The 15,212-nt window shown below is 51.6% G+C and overlaps 1 protein-coding gene across 1 annotated transcript in view; it reads left to right on the top strand.

Annotated features, from left to right (window-relative positions):
* The window catches only part of CMTM7 (CKLF like MARVEL transmembrane domain containing 7), a 37,516-nt gene extending 24,249 nt beyond the window's left edge, over nucleotides 1-13,267 (top strand). The window contains 4 exon segments of the mRNA XM_006110122.3: nucleotides 3,344-3,517; nucleotides 8,115-8,213; nucleotides 11,005-11,086; nucleotides 12,841-13,267. Coding sequence (XP_006110184.1) covers nucleotides 3,344-3,517; nucleotides 8,115-8,213; nucleotides 11,005-11,086; nucleotides 12,841-12,854 — 369 coding nt within the window. The 3' untranslated portion in view covers nucleotides 12,855-13,267.
* Nucleotides 13,268-15,212: the final 1,945 nt, after the last annotated feature.

The following is a 15,212-nucleotide window of genomic DNA, read 5'->3' as shown; positions in this document are numbered from 1 at the left end:
AGGCGGCAGGGGCCCCGAGCCCACCCCAGGCCTCTGCTGTCCAGCTCAGAAGAAGGCATCTCCAGAACGTACCTCTTGAGTCTCCTCCAAAAGTTGTCCGGCTAGCCTTCAAAATTCCATTTCTTCCTCAGGCTGTCAGGGAGGGGGGGAACCCCCCTCTGCCCTTATTTAGACCTTATAGATGGGCCAGTCACAAAATAGTAAAATTGACACAAGATTAGACCAACAGGAGAAACGCCAGTTTAGAACATGCGCACGAGAGAATCACAATAAGATGCACGGATCGTAAACGGAGGCTCAGTGATGGAACCTTTTTATAAAACTGAAGGGTTCTGCCCTGACCGGTTTGGCTCGGTGGATAGAGCATCCTGCCGACTGAAGGGTCCCAGGTTCGATTCCGGTCAAGGGCATGTACCTTGGTTGTGGGCACGTCCCCAATAGGGAGTGTGCAGGAAGCAGCTGATGGATGTTTCTAACTCTCTATCCCTCTCCCTTCCTCTCTGTAAAAAATAAATAAAATATATATTAAAAAAAAAAACCTGACGTGTTCTGTGAGCCTTTGGCTCAGGATCTCTCAGCTCCAGTCCCAAGGTGGTCTCTTTTGGCCCCGCTGGGGCAGGAGGCACCTGTCACGGGGGAGACGTAGTTCCTGCACTCAGGGAGACGAGGGAGGGTCGAGGTGCCCTCTGGCACCGGCTGCTTGTCAAGTAACCTTCATTCAAAGTCTTGGCGTTGCGGGGTATTTTGGGGACACCACCCGGCCGAGAACCTGGCCAAGCTGTCTGGCGCCTGGCTGCGGAGTTAGGACCAGCTTGTCTGAGTTCCCGAGTTCTCAGGGGACAGTTGTGTCTCTCAGGTTTGTCGGCCGGCTTCATCTCCTTTGAAATTGAAACCCACGGCTACTTTCACAAAAATCGTCTCTTCTGACCGTATGGAGTCAGAGGGACACAGTTTGGAGCAAAAGGGCTGGTTTCTAATTTGAGGCGATTAGGCGGGTTGTGAGACCCTAAGCTGAGGGTCCTTGCAACATTGCTTTTAATGGACATTTATGTTAGATACTTTATTTTCAGTGCCCATGACAGTTCAACATAGAAGAACAAACCTTGATGAGCCCTGGCTTGTGTGGCTCAGTGGTTAGAGTGTCAGCCCGAGCACCTCAGGGTCCGGGGTTCAATACCCGGTCAAGGGCATGTACCTGGGTTGCAGGTTCATTCCCCAGCCCGGCCAGGCGTGTCTGGGAGGCAACCAATCTGTGTGTCTCCCTCACCTTGGTGTTTCTATCTCTCTCCCCTCCCTTCCACTCTCTCTTTAAAAAAAAATCAATGGAAAAAATATTCTTGGGTGAGGATTACCAACAAAACCTGTACGAAAGGAGCCGGGGGCACTCCTTCACTCCATCCTGAGCTCAGAACTCCTACTCATCCCTGAATTCAGACATGTTTGTGGACTTGCTTTTCTAACAGGGAACAAGAAGAGGTCCTGAGAGGGTCAGCCGAGGGTCGGGGACCAACACCCCAGGGCCTTTTTCTCCGTCATTGCTTTGTCGCTTCTTATGCTTCTCCTTCCTGGTAGCCGCCTGGGCATGGATCTGACTGATTCCGGGGCCTCCAGCCTCTGCAGAGGCCACCCACTGGCCTTAGAAGAATTCCTGAAAAGATCGCTATCAATCAACTCTTTTTTTTTTTTTTTTTTGGTCAAGTGCACTAGCTGAGATGTTGGCTCTCTAAACTAGGAGTGGGAGAACCCTTGGGCAAAAAGGAAGCTTCCAGCAGCTTGCCTGCGTGCACAGCCTCTGCTGTCTAAATGAGACTTTCCGGCATTGGGCTTGCCTAAAGCAGAGGTCGTAGTAGGCGGACTCAAGCCCAGTGGGTGGACAGAGTTCAGGAAGTCTCGTTTCACAGCGAGTTGCCCAGGGAGGGTTGAGGGGCTGTGGTGGAGCAGCGATGTGCTCTCAGCCTGGGAGCTCGGGGGAGACCTGCCCGGGCCCCTTTTGGTCACTGGGAAACCCCACACATCTCTGTGTGACCACAAGAAAGAGCTAGTGTCACGGATGAAAGGATGTAAGAATTATTCTAATCCTTGCATTGAATTCGGTGCAGAACTGCTTCTTCACCGGGAACGCACTGCCTGCCTCCTGGGTTGTGTGCATTATGTAAGGCGGGCCTTGAACTAAACCGCCCCGGCCCCGAGCGGGTCGGTGTCGGGCTGAGAGGTAGAGGAGATCTGGGCGTGGGGACCCACGCAGCCGAGCACTGGCCAACACGCACGCTCCTGAGGCAGGCAAGCCTCCCCTGGGCCGTGGAACAGCCTCAAGGCGTGAATCATTCTGTTACCACGGCTGGCTGGCCGGCCGGAGAGGAACCGAGAACATGAAAATACGTTGCTCATTAGCAAAGGGAACCAGGCCAGTGTGGAGGGTCCCTTCTCGTCGGTCACGCTCTTCTGCATTGATCTGTTGAGCAGAGCCTTCTTCGTGCGCACCGTAGGCTGCAAGCCCAGGGGGCCCTCTGGCCGCTGTGCCTGTCCCGAGGGCCTGGGGAGCGTGTGTTTTGAGGGGCTTCAGGAAGCAAGCGTTTTTAGCCTTGACCGCTTTACTGGCGTTAGATCCGTTTTTGTGGTTTGATTCTCTCTACAGACTCCCATGTCCTCCAGCCGGTTCTCCACAGCAGCACAACCGTCTGGGCCACAAAGGAGACCGGGGACCATCCTGTGCATTGTGGGCTGGTTGGCAGCACCCAGGCCTGTACCACGCGATGCCGATAGCACCCCCCACCACAGCTGGGACAGCCAAAAATGTCTCCAGACATCGCCAAAGGACACACCCTGCTCCCCCCCACGCACACACCCTTTGAGAATCACCCTTCTGTAACATAAAATAAATTTTGTCCTAAATTAGTTGTCCTTTTAGAACAGATCCTGCCCTAGCCGGTTTGGCTCAGTGGATGGAGCCTGTGGACTGAAGGGTCCCGGGTTCAATTCCGGTCAAGGGCATGTACCTCTGCTGCAGGCTCAATCCCCGGTCCTGGTTGGGGCACATTCGGGAGGCAATCAGTCAATGTGTCGCACATTGATGTTTCTCTCTGTCTCGCCCTCTCCCACTCTCGGAAAAAAAAAAACAAATGGAAAAATATCCTCTGGTGAGCATCAACAACAAAAAGAGAGTTTAAAGGCTTGCACCGCAGGAAATTGTACCCATCCAGCCTATTTGTAGGGAAACATCCTGAATTGCAGCAGTTCCTCGATTTTCGGTGGTGGTTCGTGTTTCTGTTACGCTGTTGCCGTTTGGTCCCGGGCGCCCGTCCTGGTGGCATTTCTCTGAGGTGTGTCTGTGCTTATGTCTCAGGTCAGCCTGCTGATCGCCTTCATCTGCGTGAGGAGCTCTCCGTGGATCAGCCAGAGCGCCTACAGATACTTCGAAGTGGTCACCATCTGCAACTTGATCATGATCCTCGCCTTCTACCTGGTCCACCTCTTCCGCCTCTACCGTGTGCTCACCTGCATCAGCTGGCCCCTGTCGGTAAGGGAGTGGCCTGGCCCTGCCCTCGGCCCGGAAGTCAGGGTGTTAGCTGGGCACTGAGACCCCCTGGAGCCCTCTCGTCTGCCCACCCCACCTCTTGCACCATCCTTCGCTGCTTCAGCCCTGAATTTCCCACTGTTTGGTGGACATCTCTGCTTCTCTGATGTCCCGCTGCTTCTAACTCTCACCTTCCAGCCACGGGAAAACTCGGCCTCTCACCCCAATGTTGATCCTCTCAAGTGACAGATAATGGGCTGTGTGGGGGAGTTGGGAGGAGGAACATGGAAGGAAGAAGCTGACAAAGGTGATGGGTATTTGTACCCTTGTGAGTATTGGATGATAACATTTGTCAGCTAAAATGGACCGGCAGAGTCTGAGGAAAGAGTTCAAAGTGGCCAGGGTTTTCTCTTCCCACTATATTATTTTTTAAAACAGCTTTATTGATAGTAGTTCACATGCCTTACAGTTACCCATTTAAAGTGTATAATTCAGTGGGTTTTAGTATATTCCCAGAGCTGTGCAACCATCACCACAATCCATTTTAGAACATTTCATCACCTCAGAAAGGAACTCTGCTGGGGTCCAACCCCAGCGGGTCCAAGGGTCCCCAAAGGTGTGGACGGAGTCGGCGAAGAAGGAATGATACGGAGACAGCCTTCAGTTGATCAGTAGCCTAGCCAGGATCTCCAGCCATGTTCTCTCGCTAGGTTCTGTCTCTAGGTTCTCTGTCTAGGTTCTGTGTCTAGGTTCTGTCTCTAGGTTCTGTCTCTAGGTTCTTCAGCCAGGTTCTCTCACTAGGTTCTGTTTCTAGGTACTGTGTCCTGTTGTCTTGTTACATCTGTATTTATACCAGTTGATTCCAATCCTATCAATCTCTATTCCAAAGGTTAGGGCATTTCTTATCTCCATTCCAGGGCGTAAAGATTATGTAGCTTAAGCGTGATTGTTTGTAGTTAAAGTGATTAACTACCTGCCTGGCATTTAGTTAAGGGGTTTTATTCCCTCCCTAACTTCAGGGGAAAATCCCCACCTGGGGAAACAACCTTTCTCGGAGAGGTGACCTTGGTTAAAACACATGGCACTAAGGGGAGCAAACATATTAAGAACAGTATGCCATATACGCCAGGTCCATTGAAACATATGCTGTGCAGATGTTTCTTTCCTGCAGCGACTGTGTCAAGCAGCAAGGATGGACTGGCTTCCGGCAGAACTCCATGCCCTTTCACTGTCACCATCAACCCCTCATCCCCTCCAGCCCTGACCAGCCACTAATGTACTTTCTGTCTCTCTAAATTTTCCTATTCTGGATATTTCATGTAAATGGAATCATATATATGGTCTTCTGTGACTGGCTTCTTTCACTTAGCAGAGTGTTTTCATGGTTTATCTAAGTTGTATTGTGTGTCAGTACTTTTTTTCCTCTTCATAATAGCCAAGTAGTGTTCCATTGAACAGATATACCACATCTGTTCATCCCTGATGGGCATTTGGGTTGTTTCCACCTTTTGGCTATTACAAATACTGCTGCTATGAGCATTCATGTGCAAGTTTTTTCTATGGACATGATTTCACTCACTTGGGACTATAACTCAGAGTGGAATTGCTGGGTCACATGGTCACTATGTTTAATTGTCTGAGGACCTGCCAGACTGTTTTTCCAAAGTGGCACATCCATTGACATTCCCATCAGCAATGTATTCGGGTTCCAGGTTTTTCTACATCCTGTCAGCACTGGCTATTTTCCGACTTTCTTCTTGCTTTAGGTTTACTGTGCTCGTCTTTTCCAGTGTCTTAAGGTGAAGGTTAGGTTATGAATATGAAACCTTTCTTCTTTTTCCATTTACAGCTATAGACACCTCTCTGAGCACTGCGTTAGTTGCTTCCCATAATTTGGGTGTATTGGGTGTTCATTTTCATTCATCTCCAAGTATTTTTCTAATTTCCCTTGTGATTTCTTCTTTGACCCATTAATTAGTTAGGTAATGTGTTGTTTAATTTCTACAAATTTGTGAGTTTCCCAAATTTCTATCTGCTATTGATTTCTAATTTTATTCTGTAGCAGTTGGAGAACACACCTCACATTATTTCAGTCCTTTTATATCTATTGGGGTTGTTTTTATGGTTTGGCATATGGTCTACGGCAATGGTTCTCAACCTTTCTAATGCCGAAACCCTTTAATACAGTTCCTCATGTTGTGGCGACCCCCAATTTCATTGTTACAAATTGAACATAATTAAAGCATAGTGATTAATCACAAAAACAATATGTAATTATAGATGTGTTTTCCGATGGTCTTAGGCGACCCCTGTGAAAGGGTCGTTCGACCCCCAAAGGGGTCGCGACCCACTGGTTGAGAACCGCTGGCCTACGGTCTATGCTGAAGAATGTTTTATGTGCGTTTGAGAAGAACGTATATTCTACTGTTGTTGGATAGAATGTTTCATAGATGCCTGTTACGTCTAGTTGTTTGATAGTATTGTTTGAGCCTTCTGTTTCCTTGTTGATTTTCTCCCTAGTTGTTCTAAACATTATGTGGTATTGGAGCCTCCAGCTATTATTTTTGAATTATCTATTTCTCCCTTCATTTATTTGAGTTTTTGTTTCATGTATTTTGTTGCTCTGTTATTAGGTGCATGCATGTTTATAATTGTTACATTCTCCTGACGAATTGACATGTCCATCGTTATAAAATGTCCCTTTTAATCTCTGGTAACATTTTTTGTTTTAAAATCTACTTTGTCTGATACAACTACAGCCACTCTAGCTTTCTTTTGGTTGCTATTTGAATGACACGTCTTTTCCATCCTTCTACTTTCAACCTATTTGTGTCTTTGAATATAAAGTGTGTCTCCTATAGAAAGCACGTAGTTGGATTTTTTTTTTTTAAATCTAGTCTGACAACCTCTGCTTCTTGGTTGAATTGTTTAATCATTCACATTTTAAGAGAAATTCCTTTTATGTTGCTAAGTTGTAAGGTCCCTTTCAAAGTTGTGGCACCTTTTTGCTGCTTTTGAGAGCAAGCTTCTCTGGGCTTCGCTGATACTCACAAGGAACAAGCAAAGGAGAGAATAAAAGCTGTGGGAGGAGAATGAGGGAGGGCTGAAAGGGGCGTGAATGTTGGAAGGATACATTCAGCCACACAGTTTTTTAGCTCAGTACGTGTTGGCACCTCCCTTTAGGACCCTCTCTCTCAAGTCATTTTCCCCAGAGAATCTTGGCATAGGGAACCTCCAGTTACTAATCTGCTCTTGGTCAGAATCTCTGCGGTCCACCTTGCGATACTCCTTTCTCGTCGCTCGGGGAGAAGTCAGGGTCTTCGATTTTGCGCGGCTTTGACAGGAGCTGCAGCCTGAACGTGGGATGCTTGCCCAGCATCGAACAGCCGCCTGCCCTGATGGGCAGAACTTCACGAAGGAATCTTCTCCGAACTCTCGCTGGAGACTGCACATGCATACGCTCTGGGTTCAGAGTGAGCATTACGAATGGCCTTGAACCCCAGTCCCGCTCTGACCTGGTATTTACTGGGGAGGAAGGAGGAGGAGGTGGGAGTGCGTCCATGCTGCTGAATGACATCCTAATCCTGGAGAGTGAGTGGGACGGCAACGGACAGCCCTGCGGACCCACCCGGGGGCGGAGCAGAGGCAGAGTCAGTCCCACCAGGAGACTTACCTGCAGAGCTTGGCCTCAGGTGCACTTCTGGGGAGAAGAGAAGGGGGAAGACAAAATGCAGACGAAACCAGGCGGGCTTAGGAATGAGAATGCCGGCGCCCACCACACGCCCGGGCGCTTTGCAGAAGGGCCGGGACCACACTCCAGGCTCTGACGCCGGGTTGGAGGGGGCCGAGCACCTGTCAAGTCCACAACTAAAAAACGGCTCACAGGGCAGGCACCACCAGAGCCAGCTCAGTGAGCCCAGAACATTCTCTGAGGCAGAAGCGAAAGGCACCCATCTCTCTCTCTCTTTTTTTTAAAAATATATTCCCATTGATCTCAGAGATGAAGGGAGAGGGAGAGATAGAAACATCAATGATGAGAGAGAACCATTGATCGGCTGCCTCCTGCACGCCCCCCACTGGGGATCGAGTCCACAACCTGGGCATGTGCCCCTGACCGGAACTGAACCTGGGACCCCTCAGTCCGCAGGCCAGTGCTCTATCCACTCAGGCACACCAGCCAGGGCAGGGCACCCATCTCTTTAAGGGGCCTCCATTCTCGGGGCTGGAGCTTTGCTTAAACTCCCCAGCCTGGGTGCTGGGAGAGGCTCGGGGGCCGGAGGTCAAGGTACTGTCTACAGGTTGATCTCAGGAGTGGAGCAGCCTTTGGTGGATTTCTGTCCTCACCCAGGAAGCGTCCTTTCTTCCTGTCCCCTTCCTTCCTCCCTGCCTGCCTGGCATCCTTTCTCTCTTGCTCGGCCCCATCCTGGCCAGCCTCACGCATCATCCCGGCCACCTTACGCATCTGTTGGCCGTGATCTGCGCTGCTCCTGTCGGGGTGCTACACTCCCTCCTCTTCTGTTCATCTCTCCTGACCCCCGGTTTCCTCTCGGCGCCAGGAGCGGACCTCCGACCCACGGCTCTGCTTTGTTTTTGCCCCCAGGAACTTCTGCACTATTTAATCGGCACCCTGCTCCTCCTCATCGCCTCCATCGTGGCCGCCTCCAAGAGTTACAGCCAGAGCGAGCTGGTAGCCGCCTCGGTGAGGATCTCCTCGGGGCGCCTTCGCAATGAGTCCATGCATTCCGGGCTCATTTTCTTCTTGACGGGACAGCGGAGGGATTGTTTTGTGGGGCCTTTCTTTCTCAGGATCGGTACCCACCTTGATCCAGCCAGCCCGGTCCCCAAAGAGGCTTAAACGGAGGGTCTCAGGAGGTGAATCATCAGGGCTGTTGGCAAACATGGCCCCAGCGGCCCGGGCCTCTCTCTTGCAGCCGCCACTTAATACAGGCAGCAAGTGGATTTGAAATCACGTGTCCATTGTGGTCAGTGGATTTGAAATCACGTGTCCATTGTGGTCAATATTCTGGAGCCTCTTGGGCCCAAAGGAACAGCGCTGTGATCTGCTGGTGACGTCGGCCATCCGTCCTAGCTTTATCAGTCCTAACTTTTAGCCACATTCAGGCCAGGAAGGAATCCTCCTATTCCTTTCAAAGGTGAAATTGACCCCTCTGATAGCTTAAACAGAGGTAGCATGGAAATGTACAAAACTGCAGTGCTGTGGGATCCATTTATACCTACCACACAAATGCACACGCATATATACATATGTGTATGCCATTATTTTAAAGATTTATAGACTGCTGTCATATGATTTCTGATTTAGCGAATTCTTTTCCTTTTGGTGGCCTGTGGGCCAGTACTGATTTGCCTCACTAAGGAGCAAGACTTTTAAAACGAGTTTTAGGCAAAGCTGTCTGTGTGACAGCTACTCTTTCATGTGCAGACTTTACCAAAATCCCTGAGGCTTTGGGCCAAGAGTGGGTTCACACCTGGAATCCACCGAGGGGTGGAGCCTGCCCTCTAAAGGTCGGCATGGGGCAGAAGGTCACTCCTCCAAACACTCATGCCCCTTAGGTGCCACCCACAGCCCTTCCTCCCCTCCACCACCTTGCACCCCTCAGGACCCCCTCCCTGCAGGCTCCAAGGAGAGGTGTGGTTGCCACCCGCAGGGTTCCACCTGCAGACAGGCCGGTGGAGGGGGCACAAAGAAAAGTTGTGCCCACTGTGCATCAGGCCCACGTCGGGAGAGGCCCACTGGGTTTTATGATTCAGGTGGCACAGAATGCTGTTAGCCCTGGAATCCCAATTGCCCCCTGTTATCATACACCGTCTCTGTGCCTGGACCAGGCCTGGTTCCGTGGAGGAGCCGGAAGTAATAAAAAGATAGGGTCCTTGCTTATGGGAGAGTGGTGATCCAGCTCAGGAGTCAGGGCCAAGGCGCGTGGTACATTTCGCAAACAAGGCATTGCCATCCGGAAGGGCATTATGTGGCCATAATGAAGAAGCTGTTCCATTATGCAGTGCAGACAGTTGGAGACCAGGACGGTGTATAATGTGCTAATTGTGCAGAACAGACAATGAGAGGCCGGAACAGGCTCGAACAGGCTGATTATGTGGTGCAGACAGTCGGTACAAAAGGAGCCAAGGGAACGGAGCTGGGGGGAGGGGAGAGGGTGTGTGGCCCGGGGGAGGGGGGGCAGCCCCTTATGCAAACCAGCAGCCAGGCTTGAAGAGAAAGCCCAGCCTTGAAGATCCTGCCCTTCGCCCTGGGCCCCTCCTCCTGGACGGCAGCCGTGGTTTCCAAGGGCACCTGGTGGCAACATAGTGAGCCTGGGGCTCTTTGCCAGCCTGAGGTCAGCTGGGCCCCAGGTAGAGCGGAGTGTGGACTCTGGAGCCAGGCGCCCTGGGCTCCAGTCCCAGGTCTGGCCCTTGCTGTCTCTGTGGCCCTGGGCAAATCGTTGACCCCCTGACCCTCCATTTCTTCAGCTGCAAAGTGAGGGCCTGAGAGGGTCACACCAGGACCCACCGGGCAGAGTTAGAAGACTGGTGGGCGCAGAGTACGTGCCCCATAAACTAGCTGCAGCTGCCAGATTTGTTCACAAGTAAGGAAAATGGCTTCAGGCTTCGCAGCTCCATGCCAGACACCAGAGTGTGTGCCTGCTTCTCGCTTCCCCGTTTGATGAGCCCCAGGCGAGGCCCTTTTCCTGTCTGGGCGCCCCGTCCCCCATCCACCGATGAGGAGGTTGGACGGGGTGAGGGCCCCACAGTTGAGCACTGGGTGGACCCTCAGAAACTAAAGGAGCACTCACTGCCTGAACGTATTTTAGTCCAATGTTATTTAAATACTAGAGGCCCAGTGCACAAATTCATGCACAGGTGGGGTCCGGCCGGCTCGCCCTATGGGGGCCATCGGGCCAGGCTGGTGGAAGGGAGGGGCCGTGGGCAGTTGGCTGGCCGGCCCCACCCCCTGGTCAAACTCCTGGTGGAGGGGACAATTTGCATATTAGCCTTTTATTATTATAGGATGTGCAAACGTAAGGCTAGATAGCAAAGCCTCAGCTCCTGGCTCTCACCCAGCTATGAAGCCAGACAGAAACCATCATGAATGAAATGCAAACAGTGCTATCACCCCAATAGAATCCATTTGAACATTATACATTTTAAAACCCAAGTTAAAATGCACGATTCCACCTTTTTCTTTCTCGTTAGCCCAGGATAACTCAAGTACAGTGGCTTGGCCCAGCTCGGTTGAAACAAACCTGAACATGGGCGTGAAGTTGCCCCGAGTGAGGAGGACGGAGGGGTGGAGACCCGGGTCCCAGCCGGGAGCCCTGGGGACAGGGCCTGTCTCTGCACCTGAGCCAGGACGCAGGGTTTGGGTCAGGCGATTCCCCGGGCTCCCTCCCCGCCACAGTCAGTGCAGGGACAGGCACAGGGGTGGGTGGCTGGCCCTGGACCCAGGAACTTCCTCTCCCCTCTCTCCTGTGCAGATCTTCGGCTTCGTGGCCACCTTCCTCTGCCTGGCGAGCGTGTGGCTGTCCTACAAGATCTCTTGTGTGACCCAGTCCACAGGTGAGTGCTGGTGGTCCGAACACGGGTGATCTCCGTGAGCTCAGGGGCCGGAGCACAGCCTGTTCCGGGCCTCACAACAGATCACAGGCTGCTGTAGAGGAGGCTGCGAGGCACAGGCGCCCGGGACCTCTGCTCGGCCCCGTGCCCGCCGCGCCCAGGAATGCCCCGACGTGCCAGCCTCTGACGGAGAAGCATTTTCTTTACATGTTTCCTAATGACAGGGAGGAAATATGGGACATTTAGAAAATGCAAACAAGAACAAAATGTTTTTAATAAAAACCATCTGTCCTCACACTATCCCGAAATAGCACGTGCTGGGCGTCTTTCCTTCCAGTATTCCCTCTCTCTGAGTAATATACGGAGATGGAGATGGAGATGATGGAGATGGAGAGAGAGAGAGAGGGGGAGAGAGAGAGAGAGAGAGAGAGAGCTGGAGATACGTATGTATACATGTCGCTTTGATTAAAAGGATCAGAACGGTGTGGGTTATTTTGTAACCTGATCCTTTTCTCCTACTTGACCATCTAGCAGACACTTTCCCCATGTTGGTTGGTGCTCTTTTCTGTCATCCTTTTCTTTATTCTTTTTATTTTTTATTTGTTGTTAATCTTCATCTGAGGATATTTTTTCCATTGATTTTTAGAGAAAGTGGAAGGGAGGGAGGGAGGAGGAGGAGGAGGAGGAGGAGGAGGAGGAGGAGGAGGAGAAGAAGAAGAGAGAGAGAGAGAGACATCGACATCAATTGGTTGCCTCCTGCATGTGCCCCAACTGGGGCTGGGGATCAAACCTACAACCCAGGGACATGCCCTTGAATGGGAACCAAACCCTGGACATTTTGGTGAGTGGGCCAACACTCTAATGACTGAGCAACACTGGCCAGGGCTTCTGTCCTTCTTAATGGCTCCATGGGGTCACACTGACCCTGTTGCATGTCTGTGCTACAGTTTACTTGTCTCCTGTGAGGGGCATTATCTTTTGTTGTTGTTATATAATTCTTTGCTACTAAAAAACGCTCTAATGAACATCCTTATAAATATATCCCCATACCATACCTAATATTTTTTATCTTAAGAATCGCTGAAAGCTTGAACACACTAATTTAATGAATCCTCTTCTTTCTTTGATCTAGCACTTCCTTTCTTTGTTATTTTTTTTAAAAATGCATGAAAAACGTGGCAGCATTTATATTACATTTCCTGCAGAAAGAGCTTCCCTTTCCTCCCAGGGCCACTGGCAAAAAGCTCACAGGAAGGGTGCCAGTCTCCACAGACCACACAGTGTAGGGTCCCATTGAGGCGACACGGCCGGAATAGACAGAGACAGAAAGTAGCTCCGCGGTTGCTCACGGCTCAGGGGAGGTGGGACACAGAGCTGCCTGCCAACAGGCATGGGGTTTCTTGTTGAAGTGATTAAAATGGTCGTGCAATTCTGCAACTACAGTGCAGACCATGGGTGAATTCTATGGCATATGGATGATATCTCCATAAAGCTGTGTAAGGGCAAAATGAATGATGAAAACAACGCAAAAAAATGTTGCGGCCTGAGGTGGGGAGGAATAGGGATGGGCATCCCCTCTGCACTATTTAATTTTTTTTTTCAGAGATGCATTTAAACAGTAAAATAATCCCAATGAAAGTTGGTGCTGGGGGGAGGAAGGCAGTGCACCGAGCGGAACGCGGGTCACCCGCTGGTGTGTGACTTCTGGGTGGGCCCCGCCCTGGCCCCAGGCCTCACATTGCCTTTTCCTTCCCAAGATGCAGCCGTCTGAGGACACCGCGGCCTCCGGGCCCGCAGGAGGCCCTGCAGGGCGTGTGGCCCCGCAGGCAGGAGGACCCGCGGGCCGGTGACCTCAGGAGAGACTTCCGAACCTGTGTTCCTGTGCCAAAGCCCTGCCCGGCTGGCGGGCACGGAGGGCCTTCTCCTCCCTCCTGGGCTCCCGAGCTACTCCGGACCTCTCTCTCCGGCCTATTCTCCTGGGAGAACATTCTCCTCATCCGGGAAAGAAAAGCAGCCTCCAAGGAAATCTGGTCTCTGCCTCCTGCTTTTCCAACGGCCTCCGGGACTGGTGACCGGACCTAACACAACAGAGAGGTTTCTGGATGCTCCTGCACAAATCCCACTCCTCGCGGGAGTGGCGCTGCCTTAAGTCTCCCTGTAAAAACCAAGCCCTCTCCTAATTTATCAGCTTGGGCATCTGCTCTCTTTCTTCACGTGCGGCCGGCTGTGCAAGAGAAGCACTCTGTGGTCAGCCTGGCGCCAAAGACGAGATCTCAGTCTCCTTTCCCGGCTCTGCCTTCGTGAGCTGTGTGTGTGCGTGTGTGTGTGTGTGTGTGTGTGTGTGTGTGTAGGTTTTTTTTTAAAATAAAATATTGACTTGACCAATTGCTGAAGGATTCTTATTAAACCAGAAGAATAAGCTAGCAGGATGGGCACCAGTCTCTAAAGACCACACAGTGTAGGATTCCGTCGATGTGAAAAGTTGTAAAACCAGGAGTGAAGTGAAGGGGCCCGTGAAGCTCAGGGAGAGATGGTACCCGGGGACCACGCAGGTGGGGGGGTGGGGGGGAGACCAGTTAAGGATGCAGCGCACAGTGGCCTCTCAAGATTTGCATGTTTTCAAAGTAAATTGATTTCAAGGGTGAAAGTCAGTACTGTTCACGAAAGACATAAAGCAGGACTCAAAGCAACACGGGCAGCCTTAAAAAAGGACATTCTCGTTCCCGGGTTTCGGCACCAAAAAAAAAAAAAAGGACATTCTGACACACGCTACCCCGGGGATGACCCTGGGAGACACTCTGTTGAGTGAAATAGCTCAGACACAAAGCAACAAATGCTGTCTGATTCCCTCCCATGAGGGACCTAGCGTAGTCAAGATTCAGAGACAGAACGTAGGGTGGTGGTTGCCAGGTCTGAGGCGCGGGGAATAGGGACTTAGTGTTTAATGGGTACCGTTTCCATTTGGGAAGCTGAAAACATTCTGGAGATGGACAGTGGTGATGGGGCACCATAACGTAAATGTCATTAATGCTACTGCACTGTATACCTAAAAATGTTAAAATGGTAAATCTGTTGTGTATATATATTTTTATTGATTTCAAAGAGGATGGGAGAGAGAGAGAAACATCAATGATGAGAGAGAATCATTGATTGGCTACCTCCAGCATGCCCCACACTGGGGATAGAGCCCGCAGCCTGGGCATATGCCCTGACTGGGAATTGAACCGTGACCTCCTGGTTCATAGGTCGATGCTCAACCACTGAACCACACCATTGGACTCCAGTGATTTTTAGAGGGGAAGGTAGAAACACCGATGTGAGAGAGACAAATCAATTAGTTGCCTCTCCCATGCACCCCGACTGGGGTGGGATCCAACCTGCAACCCAGGTACATGCCCTTGATCAGGAATTGAACCCGCAACCCTTAGCACAAGCTGACACACTAACCACTGAGCACACCGCCCAGGGCTGCCTGCCCCTGTCTTTGAGGGCCTGAGGGGAAGCACCTGCACCCTGAGCGAACTGGCAGTGGAGTTGGAGACTCGAGGAGAAAGCCGAGTGGCCGTGAGGTAAGTGACAGAGCTGGAATGTGAGTCCAGGTCAGGTGCCTCCTGGACCCAGCCTGTGCCCACCCCACCTGGGGCCACTGGGATGTTAGGGCAGGGCTGGCGCTGCGTGGCTTCCCCGTGAGCAGTTGGCCCTGGCCTGACACACCCCTGGGCTGGGCCTCCAGCCGGGACCAGGATGCTCAGTGACCCAGAGTGGCCCATGCCCTGGGCGCAGCCGCCCAGCCTCTTCCCAGCATGAAAAGCAAACTCGTGTTGCCAGGGAAACGCAGCTGGTTTGGGGCTCTCAGCAACTGCCACTTCCCTCTGTGTGGTGGTTTCTGACCTGCATCCTGTGAACTCAGTGCTTCGTGCTTCGGGGCCTCACAGATACCTGGTTTTATGTGCACAACATCCGGCAACACCTAAAACGCGCGCACTGCTGTCATCAGCACCAAACGCTGACACTGGGAGCCGCACAGGCGCCCTCACCTCGGGCAGCCCTGGGGGAACCCTGCTTGTGGCCTGTCAGCTGCTAAAACCCCTCCCAGGCCAGCCGGGACCTCTCCGTCCTGCACAATTAA

This window comes from Myotis lucifugus, unplaced genomic scaffold (assembly GCF_000147115.1).
Source record: "Myotis lucifugus unplaced genomic scaffold, Myoluc2.0 scaffold_39, whole genome shotgun sequence".
NCBI lineage: Eukaryota > Metazoa > Chordata > Mammalia > Chiroptera > Vespertilionidae > Myotis > Myotis lucifugus.
The sequence above is the reverse complement of the archived record's forward strand: the minus strand, read 5'-3'. Positions and strand labels throughout refer to the sequence as shown.